This window comes from Corvus brachyrhynchos, unplaced genomic scaffold (genome assembly GCF_000691975.1).
Source record: "Corvus brachyrhynchos isolate BGI_N302 unplaced genomic scaffold, ASM69197v1 scaffold309, whole genome shotgun sequence".
NCBI classification, from domain to species: domain Eukaryota; kingdom Metazoa; phylum Chordata; class Aves; order Passeriformes; family Corvidae; genus Corvus; species Corvus brachyrhynchos.
This window is the reverse complement of record NW_008240227.1, coordinates 1,263,987-1,275,589: the sequence shown is the minus strand read 5'-3', so window position 1 is coordinate 1,275,589 and position 11,603 is coordinate 1,263,987. Positions and strand designations below refer to the sequence as shown.

The window sequence follows — 11,603 nt, the reverse complement described above, 5'->3', positions numbered from 1 at the left end:
TCATCTCCCTACAGAAGGTCACTTTCAGTCTAAAATCACTTTGTAAGTGTCCCTTGCAGGCCAGCAGCACCACAGCTAGGATGTGTCATATACAGATACATGTCTGTGATATACACTGTGGGATAAAGTGTCCCGCTACTTTACGACACAAGTAAGACCTACTACATGAAAGAAATGCTTAAAAAAAAAGTACTGTAAGCCAATCATTTAACAAAAAAGGGAAAATAATCTTGAGATGAAGCCTTTCTGGGGGAGTAACTACCATGCTTTGGGTGCTGTGACTGAGTCCGAAATTTTAAGATCCTTTCAGATCTGTGCCTACCATACAATATTTCGAATTCTTTACACATTATATTTGTACCTGTGATACTGCTGTGTGACATTTTACATATTTAACATGGGAGAAATTCCCTCCCAAAATACCCTGTTATCTTACTGCTCCTTACTCTTTTACCTGGAGCTAGCTGGGATGCCTGAAACATGTTTTGCAAGAAATTTTCCACACCTATATAGCAAGGAGAAATTTCTAGTAGGTGACTGATACTATTAAATCTAATTCCATGTGCTTCTATTTTCAACACATGGATTATTAGATATTAATATTTCAATTATTTTGAATTTATAATAACATACCTTGTTATGGATACGAATGTCTGGGGATAGAAGGTTTGGACAGAGAATTAAGTTAGACTTACACAGCTGGAAGACTTTTGCGAATGAAATTGTTCCTTCAAGGACACATAGTGTGTATAGAAATTTTTAAAGAACTTCTGAGAGAACTTTTAACTTCTATCTAGAAGCCCTAATTTTATAACAAAGTTCTGAAAAGCTGCACACACTTTCTCCTAACTCTTTCAGCAGCGATTTTGTTTTGCAATCTAGCAATGGTACCTTCTAGAAATATACAGTTTGTATCTTACAAATCCTTAAAGTTAGTGGGATTCTTCTAGAGCACTCTACATACAGTGTGTACCAAAGACTGGGAGAACAAAAGCTGTTTTTATTTAAATAAAGGCATAGCAATGCAAATGAACAATGAAACTACTTCTGGAGCCTGTCAGCAAGATCCTGAGTCTGAGGATCTGATTTGTGAGGACTTTTCAGATGAAAAATACTCCCTAACTGCAATGAATATGGAAAGATTTCTATTCCCAATACAGCAACGTGAAAGAAACCAAATCATCTGTCACTCCTGTTAATTTAATTACAGGACCACATTCAATTATCCAATATAATATGCAAATAAGGTGAGTTGACAGCACATGCTAATTATATTCATTATACTAATTAAATCAAACAATGAAAGGGAATAAAAATGTAATGAAATAGAAGGATACTTTTAATTAACATGAACATTTTAATTAGAAACTGTAATTCTACAGTCTGATACAGTAGGGTTGGCTATTGAAAGATCGGACATTATTTTTATTACACGGTTTAGCTTCACATGTCTATTCTTGGTATCATGGGACCTGTTTTTGTATGGCAGTAGATTAAATGGTGGCCAGAAAAAGAGAATCCCTTTTCCTCGCTCATACTTCCTGAGGAGCAGATGCCTAATAAAGCTGAGCTGGTCTGTGAACCAGGGGCTGTCTGGCTCTGTAGTAAACACAAGTTCACGTGCCGATACAAAACAGACAGGGCAGCTCAGGCCTCACTGCTGGCGTTGGAGCATTTCAAATATTAAAGAAACACTCCTTGCTTTTTGAAATTTTCACTTTCATAACTGATTTATTTCTTCAGTGACAGCAGCTGCCTTGGAAAAGCTTTGTGAATGTTAAAAAAAAATAGGAACGAAGGAAAGGAATATTACTAATATATTATATGTGGGCAGAGTCAGCAAAATCACAGTCTTTTTAAAATAAACAGAGCAAACACTATCAAAACACTCAGGAATGTGCTCCTTAGGAATCCATTGTCCTCACTGCTCCTTGACAGAATCACTTGGGCCTGGACCAAGAGCCAGGCGTGGTGGAAACACCAAGTGGGAGCCCAGGCAGTGCCTCTGCGTGTGGGACCCATGGCGAGGGCCCCTCTGGTTCAGGGCTCCTGGAAGCTGCAGGGAAACCTGAATCTCCGAGCTATACAAGAGAAAAGCACTTTCCTTTTTCCTTTTTAATTTGCTACTCAACTAAATATAAAAACTTTTACAGACAGTGTAATAAATGAAGTCAAATCTGTATTATATTAAATGACTGGCATATGATGCTCTTGGAAGACTTTGTTCTATGAATGTGAAATATTTAGGAAATTGCCCTCTTATGATTTTCACTGCATAGTGGTAGTAGTTCACTTACTTAAATCACAGTACTACTACTACAGGTCAATGTTGAGGTTGACAGGCTGTAAAACTTCCATTTTAGAAATCTATCTATTCTCCAAACTGGGGAACTGGTTTTTTGGGGAGTTTTTCTTGTTTTTTTAAATAATTAATGCCTTTTTTCCTTACTCCAGTATGCTGCTTTGGATATTTATCTGTTGATGAGGTTAGACAAAAAAACCACAAAGAGGACACAGAAAACTCCAAACAACTGTTTGTCCTTTTTTGTTTTGAGTATTGAAAGGAATGAAAACATATCGTGGTTTGTAATAAGAAATACGAATTTAGAAAGCAAAACTTTAAACTGCAAACATTTCCAAACAAATGTACATTTGACTGCAAGAAAGACCTGAATCTGCCTTGAAATACATCAGTTATTGACTAAGCTGAACTTGGTTCAAATACTAAATAGAGCTATCTGGCTTTATGGAAATCTGTTTTCATAGCTCAAGTCTAGTGTATCTATTTTTATTACACTGTACTTGCCAGGACTTCAAGCCTACTATTTGAAAACTTTCACTGTGAGACCAATTTTTTATTTTTAGTAGGACTCCCCAGATGATCAACAACGAAAGAAAAAATTGGAACCTCTTAACATAATAAAAAATTAAGCCATAACTGAATGAATAGAAAGCACTTCCCTCTTCATGAAAGGCAGCCTGTCTTTAGTGGAAGTCACAACACAAAGAGCACCTTAAAATAATGGCCGTAAGCAAGTCGTACTGCTTTGCCTGGTAGTGAAAGAAAAATTACTTCCTTCCACAAAAAAACCTTCCCTGTATTTTTCAAGTACTTGAGTGAGGAAGGCTTTAGTTTTTCAAAATGCTTTTTTAAACAAAAAAGCCAAACCAAAATGCCTCTTCCTTGGTTAAAAACATATTAATGAGGAATGTTAGAAATTACATAAAAAGTTAAGCACATCATGACATCTGAGACAGTACCTCCACAGCAAACCACCCTAGAAGAGAGCCTTAGGTTACAAAAAGGACTGACATACTGTGGCTGTCTGATTGAAGTCCTAAACCTGACCCTGAAAGCTGCAGAAGCCACCTTCAGCCCCACGAGCACATGCTGAAGACTCCAGGACCTTGCCAAACACTCATCTGGGAATCACAGCCCCCAGACAAAGGCTCCCCCCTCAGTATCTTGGGGGCCCGTGGAGCCCCAAAGCCACTGCCATGGCCTGGTGTCTGCTCACCACGGCCGGACCTTGCTCCTGGGCACCAGCACCGACAGCACTGCAGGCTGGCACTGCTGAAGGAAATCCCTCTTCTGCACTATTCCTGGCACGACTGCAGTGCCAAGTCCTCCATGCAATGAATCACATCTCTTTGTATGTTTGTACTTGTATGCCAGAACAGAAATTTTTAAACTGCAGAGAGCAGACAACATGGTTTGCTGGCACTTCTGGGAGCCAGCACGACTTGTTGGGCAGCAATGGGACTCAAAATGGCAGCACCATCACACAGGGTTTAAAAATGACCATACTGATGTGCTGCCAACAGGCAGCTCCAGATCCTGACTGGGATTTGGTCACACAGGGTAGGGAGGCTGCAGGATCCTCCCTCCAGCTGTAGCCAATGCCACAGAAACATCACTATATAACTATATAATTCTTGTGACAGCATTGTCAGCTTTAAGATATTACAATGCTTCAATTACAGTCAATATCTGTCAGAATGTTATTAAGCAGCTTTTCTCAAACCTTTGCTGACAAAGTGTAACACTTCCTCCTCCTGCTCGTTAGCTGAACTGAGGGCACTGAGCTCCTAGCCTGAAGCCCTCTCCCAAAAGTTGAGCAAAACAGGGAACCAGGTGGTACAAGTACAGAGAGAGAACACAGTGAGTACCTTCACAAAATGCAGCATTCAACTGAATCATATCCAACCTGTGGGCACCGTAATGCAGTACCTACACATTCAGAGTTAGGTTCACATATTTGAAGAGCCAGTGCCAACCCCTGCCCTGCCCAACCCAATACACCCTGAGATGTTACATATAAGCTGAGGAAACTGGGAGATTTTTAAGATTAATATATTTGAAATATTTTTTGAGTTTTGTGTCTGTGTTATTTTATAAGCCAGTAAGAGAGATCACAAAGTCCAGTGGTAAAAGTGGACAACAATCAAGGAAGCTAAAGGGGAATGTTCACTGTTTGTTGGACAGGGCATTTGGTTTATTACTAAAAAGATTCATGGAGAAGAATGGCTTAAACTTAAACGAGCACTCGGCAAGCAGGGAGATAGCTACACTGGCATCCAAGGACAAGTCTTCATGGGAGAGTAGTTTAATTGGCTTTAAAAAAGTTTAACTTGGGTACCACAACCATCTGATCAAGCTGACACGAAGCTAACTTAGAATTAAAAATATCAGTTGCTAAGTATACCTTGGCAGGGAGCAAGGCCAGTTAAAATCAATGCAATGGCAGCGTAAGAACAGGGAGTTTGCTTAAGGTCACACAAAATTAATGTCTTTGTCTTAAGACACAACTTCGGTTTCTCTTTTGCAAACACATCCGTTTGTGCTCACAGGAATTCCAAGTGCTTCAAAACCAGTGCTGAGGGGATTAGTTTTCTGGAGGGATCCATGACTAAATGTGCCCTTGATAACTTCTGATCCCATTTTCCATTTGCCTTACCTGGTTATCTGTGTTGTTTACAGTGAAGTAGCCCACACAAATAATGACTTCGTGTAGCAATCCTTCACAGGTATGCTGGGAGCAGTACCACAGCAGGGAGCTGATAATGTGCCTGAAGGCCAGGGACAGTCCTTCAGCTCCCACAATCGACTGAAAAAAAGGCCAAGAAACAGAAATTACACTCTAGCAGTACGTTCTAGAACTTGTGTGAATTACATACACATCAACTGCACCCTTCTGGGTTATTTTTGCAAAGTACAGGCTATGTTCTTTGTTGTGAAAGTCCAGAATCTCTTTTTTCAGCCACCTATAGTACACAACTGGAATATAACATTAAAAGCCAAAGAAGCAAGAATAAATTCAAATTTTCAAGGAACACAGGAAAAACTGGATTCTGCTTATTTGACATTCAGTATAGCATTAGGTTGACCATTTCATTTGGCATACATTACATGATCCAGGAAAACTTAATAATATTTCTTAGAAATAAGCAAAAGAAACCAAACCATCTTCATTTCTGCAACAGAGCAAAATGCATTTCTCATTAATAACTCATGCTCTGAACAGAATACAATGATTAATAACAAATAATGGCTTTTCAAACATTAAAAAAAGTTAGAAACATCCAAAAGGAGAGAACACTCAGCTGCAAAGCTTCTTGGGATGTTTTTTAAAAGTAGGCAAATTGCTGTAACGTGGGGATTCAGAATTAGATTTTATCTGTGCAGCCTACAGCCTCTATTTAATAAACATGTCAAGCAGACAGAGCGACACAGGGTCAAAGGGGAAAACGAAAGCACAAGGAATGAACATGACAGTCTCCTAACTCTAATGAAACAGCAATGCAAGCCCGAGAAAATCTCTTTCATTTCAGAGTTTTCTTCATTTTCTACCTTGTAGCCTGTGGTAAGTACATACACATAAATCCCAGGCTGTGGCATAGTTTAGTCTTACTGAACTCCAAATATACCCAGCCAAAGTAGAATCCTTGACAATGAAACCAGGCTCAGCTGCGGATACTTTCGATCTTGAACTTCAAGCATTCTGGTAAGGCAGTATATTTTCAAAATTTAATGCCCAATACAGCCACCATTTACTGCTTTATGTCATGTAAATGCCATGTTCTCAGGTCCATCCTTATTTAATTAGTGTTGTCCATGCATGCTGTGACCCAGCACTCTGGGTTTAACCTTCCCTGATAACAACAGGTCAAAGGGCACCTGAGTTTGTGTATAAAAGTTAAACTAATTTTTCAAGGAAACTATGCTTCCTTTTTAGCCAGAATTAGTATCAGCTCAGGACCCTGTGCTGTTCCTCACTACCATCTTTCAATTGTTTAGACTGTCAAATTAAATGAAATATATACCCATGAGCCATCTGTGCTAATACAAACTCGAGAATACCAGACCTCTTCTGTTAATCAGAACCCCCTACTCTATAGTCCTACTAATTTGTGATAAAACTATTCCTTAGAGATAATGATCACACAGTACATAAATGAGGCTTTTCCTTTTGCTGTCTGCCAGCCTGCTATGGCCCACAGGGTCAGAATGTCCAGCAAACTGCCTCAGGTGTATGTTATTTTTAACATTACAGAAACAAATCACATTAATGCACTGAAAGGGAGAGTTGCTGAGGCTACCCCAGGGTGCCTGTCCATCACAAACAACACGATGCCTACAATTCAGCAAACAGCTGAGTGGATACCTCCTGAGCAGAGCCCAATGTTGATGAACTGAGGGAAGTAATTCACACTGGTGGGGTTTTGGCCACCCTTCATGCAATAATTACTAACTTGCACCATTTTAGGTAGAACAAACTAACACAGACCATGGGATTTGGAAGTTAATGCTGACTGTTTATTATAAATGCTGAGATATAATAGTGTTGGCAGAGGGATAAATACAGACAGGGTAAGCAGAAGATGGTGTTTTAAGGATAACAGTGTTTTTTTGGGATATCAGGGAGCAGCCCTCCAGCCAGTGTGATTTGCTATAGCTCCCCTGCAAGCTGTACCTGTCCCAGTTCAAGCCTGACTCTGGCATACACCTGTTATACCTACAACAACCTATTAAACCAAGTCTCAAACCAAGAGGTGCTGAATGACGTGTAGGAGGGAACCACTTTGACTTACAGAAAAAAATGGGGAGTCAGTAGTGTGTGCAATGAAACTCCAATAAATATCCTGCTTCTGTCCCTGTAAAGAGACCCAGGCTGGACTGGGTCCTGCAGCTGCAGCCATACAGATGAACACTGCTGTACACAGAATTCGCTGCTGTTGTTACAGATTAGTACCAAATGCACTGAAAATCCAAGGCAAGAAACATGAACTGAAGGAGCCACACTAAATTCTTCACTTGTGAAAAGCTCTCGCTGAGTTTAATGCATTTCAGATGAAGAGTGTAGTACAACATATACAAATTACACATTAAATGAAAAAGAAACTTGTTCTGTTGAATTGTGTAAGACTGATGCTACTAAACATGTTTCCAAAGCAATGCTTTCTGGCAGGTGTTTTATATTAACAATACAACTTTACCAACTTACCTGAGAAATATACCAGTATTCGTGTGGCAAAAATGATTCATTTACACTTGAACTCTGTTCACAGACAAAGGTAAGCAGTCCTTCTCAGGACTTAAAATGCAGTATTTTGGATTTTTTTCTTTAATAGAAATTATGAAAACTTGCATTTCCAATTTTTGGTCAACAAAATTTTATTTGGTAAAAAAAATGGTATCAGTTTCAGCTGCACAATCTTAACGCAAGCGGCCCCTGAAAGCACTGGAAAATGTAAAATGTGGTTATGATACAAGCAAATCCTTTCACTTAAGAAAAGTTCTTTTGTGCTTTTGACTAAGATTTTTCTTTTTACACTTTTCGGGCTTATTAAACATAAAAAGCATTATGACAGAAGAGTAAAAAAGAAGTTAGAAGACATAATGGATTGGATTCAGCATGTAATGTATTCTAAATTTTCACTTTTTGGTTAAATTCATCAGCCACAGCTATATGGTAGATATAACAACAGTTACAAATTTTATGCACGAAACCTAACATTTAATTGAAATTGAAAATTCCTTCAATAACTAAGATCTTAAAGACAAAACTCAGTCCAAAGATATAATCAATAATTAACATTTTCCCACTACAAAAAGTTTTAAAACATCTGTTACCTGGAAGGCAGGCAGGTCAAGAACAGCAAAACTATTGAAGAAACGTAAACTCTGAATGGCAACCTGGACTGTGTTGGCGGCATAGCTGTCTTTAGGACTGGCTGTGTTTGGATCTGAGATGGTGCCATGGAAAAGAACACAGTACAGCATGTGCAGGACTCCAACCAGATCCGTGGCCTGAAGAGCTGCTGTTAGTCCTGTGGGGTCCTGACGTGCATTGTCAAATATGTTCCAGGATCTGCCAAAGAAACATTGAGCCGGCTGAGAGGGGAGCAGCGCTCGGCGGGAACGCTCGCCTGGGAGGCAGCGCGTCCAGAGAGCCAAATGTCAGAGAAACAGTGAACTGAGAACAAGGGAAAACCTGATGCCTAATGTGCCAGGAAACCACAGCATTTCCAGAATTTCAGTAATTAGGGCACCGTCTAATGCTCTCTTTAACTGCAGTGCAGCTGTATTGTTCAAGATCTTGCTTCATATCTTGGTGCCCGAGCTCTTGATACCAGCATGAAGTCTGGGGGCACTTTGGAAGCATGTAGGGGCTCCATGCCCTCAGGTCAGTAGCCTGCTCTCAACCTTTCCTGTTTGCAATAGCAGCCAGCAGCAGTGGGAGAACTCCCTGGAGCCTCTCCTGCCGCAGTGATGGGCTGCAGGCACTGGAACAAACTGCCTACCTAAGTAGTGAAATAAGTTACTGGGAACAGATGACCTTAATCAAATGGTTCTGCAGGAATTTAAGAATGAAGTGGTGCAGCAGTAGGAAAACACACTACTTCTTACTTCAGTCAGATGCTGTTATGGGACACTGCAGTAGGGCAGAAAAGCACAAATCAGTACAAAACCAGCACAGCTCTTGCACACAGAAATTGGGTTTCTTTGCCATCTTTTAGGTACGCACATAAAATAATGGAGAACGTTTTTGGTTATCTAGGATATCAGCACAGACAGGCAAATAACTCAGGACTGCCCTTTCCATTCTCACATCCAGACTTTCAAAAGCACTTAACATAATCCCTCCAAGATTTGTACTACTCATGTTTTTTCACATTATTAACAATCCAGAAGATGATGCAGGACAACTACTAAGGAAGACTCAGAATATCACCACCCTGGAGGCTAAATAACGTGTGGAGGGTAGGCAAGTACAAAGTCAAGCCCCAAAATAATACAGCAAGTTTTATATTCTCTGAGTTCTAATTCAAACCCATCACATAAATTACCTGAATTTCATTTTGGAAACACATTTGGTCAATACTGGTAATCAAAGGAAACACTAAAATAATAAAATACAGCGAACAGTAACAATGAAAATAAGCTACATCAAGGTCTGGTTTTTACCTCATCCACTATGTTTCCATCTTTAAAAAAAAAAAAGGAAGTATCAATATCAAAAGAGACTACAAAGATTGAGTGTATATATTATTCCTTTTTATAATTAAAGGAAAATATGACAGATTATATGAGCAAACGTTATAAAAAGACAATTTAAATGAGGGTATTTTTCCCTTTTGTAACCATTTAAAGCAAAGGAAATGGGAGTGACAGCCAGAACCATTTTCTAAAATAATCTGTAAATCAGAAGACCTCAGTTTAAGACAGCAAAAACTCAGAGGGCTCAGAATACTCCTGTTGAGCAGAACCAGTAAGGAGCTTTCCCTTGACTAGAACAGCCCTCAATAATCACTTCTGTATCTGTATCAGGAGCACCCTGCATCCCTCTGTTACAAACACTGGCTCCAGTGACATTTCCAACACAGATCCTAGGCAGGCTGACAAATCCTGCTTTTTACGATTACAGACAGATGTCTTCAACGGAGAAACCAAACCACGAGCTCAGCAACTACCAAGTTTTGGCAATCATTGCCTTGTTCTGTCATTTTCACTTTTCCTAGTGAAGCAAATAAAGCAGGTAAGAAACCACCACCTCACCCGAACCAATGTCTGTCCATGAGAATTTATTTGTTAACAGCTTCACTGCTTCCTTGGACCAAAGGGAGAGAAACAAGCAGAGCAGGATAATGAACCGGCATCCCCCAAGTCCCAGAGGAGCCCTGAGCTCAGGTGAATATGGCAGGACAGTATTTGGGCTGAAAACAACTTGCTCAACTGGCACCCATCTGTTTCCACCACTGTCCCCTCACATCTTTACAAAGCAGTTGCTCAGATCATGTAAGGAGTGATCTCATCTGAAATTAGCATTTATGGGTATCATTTCTGAGTTACTTCTATTTAAAGTCTCTGAATATTCAATGCTACTGAAAAAGCTATTCAGTACTGTACCCTCTGCTGCTACCTCCAGGATCAACGTCCCAGTCCTACCTCAGGAATACCTGTGCTGTACGAAAAACACTCCAGACTGCATAAGTAGGCCACAAGTCTCTGAGAGAAGAATCAGATCTTTAGTAAAACACAGTAAGAACAAAAACAACATAGTTGTGTCTGTTTTCCTTAAGACCCTAAGATTTACTCCGTAAAGAATAAAAAAACTGAAAAAATACTAGAGTTTTAAGTGTGTTTGGGTGGGGCTACACTGCACAATTTATGGCATGGCTTTCCTCTCCCTCTGCCTGGAATCCATGTCCCAAATCTTCATTTTGAAGCTCTGTGGTCTTTAAGTGAGTGTGTGTGAACAGAGTGAGCAGAGACACTTCCTGAGCCATCACCTGGCCTTGCCAGCTGTGCCTTTAAGCAGATCCCTGCTGCAAAGTTCCAAGTCCTGTTGGCACATCAACCTGGCTGCAAGGGAGGCACGAACTGGATGGCTGCGAGACGAGGGAGAGCTGACAGCTCTGGGACCACCATGTGCACAGCTCTGCTTTGTGTGTCTCTGGACACGCCAGTACTCCTCACTTCAAAATGCCTTCTGATGTCCAAGGATTTATTTTGCAGGATGCAGTAGCCAAAATGCGCTAACCATCACTTAGTTACACTTGACTAACTAGAACGTTTATTGCCACAGGATCACATGAAAGCACAGCTCCTCTTGCCAACTAGTATTTCCTAATTTCAGTCTTAGCTTTTTCAGCAGTACAGAACAGAAAAGTACACTCACAGTCAAATGATAACCCCAAATTAATTACTGCATATGATACTCACAGAATTTCTTCTGGCTCTGTGCAATGAGAAGATTGACCAATTTTACCAAAGGTTAAAGTTAGATTGCTTTCAACTCTCACTCCATCATTATTTTTAAACAATTCCATATGAGAAAGCTTACATTGCTGGATGAAATCCTTTTACCATTTTGTGCTGCTCTGGAGCAGAAAATTAATCAAAATGTACATTAAAAAGTCAATTGTAAAACAACTCTAAATGAAAGCATTAGTTTTTTCACAGAAAAAACAAAAAATTTTGAAGTTGTACTACAGAACAAAACTGTTAAATAGAAATTAAAAATCTGTCTTCTAGATTTGATGGATTGAAGGAACTTCCAGAAATAATTTATTTTGGATGTTGCCTGTACTACAGTTAA

At 39.7% G+C, this 11,603-nt stretch overlaps 1 protein-coding gene across 2 annotated transcripts in view; it reads right to left on the bottom strand.

Moving 5' to 3' along the window:
* The window catches only part of SCAPER (S-phase cyclin A associated protein in the ER), a 135,062-nt gene that overhangs the window by 14,644 nt on the left and 108,815 nt on the right, over nt 1-11,603 (bottom strand). For both annotated transcript variants that reach the window (XM_008641953.2, XM_008641954.2), the window contains exons 27-28: nt 8,135-8,372; nt 4,959-5,108 (exon numbers count right to left, since the gene is read on the bottom strand). In XM_008641953.2, the coding sequence (XP_008640175.1) occupies nt 4,959-5,108; nt 8,135-8,372 (388 nt within the window). The remainder of the gene's footprint in view (nt 1-4,958; nt 5,109-8,134; nt 8,373-11,603) is intronic.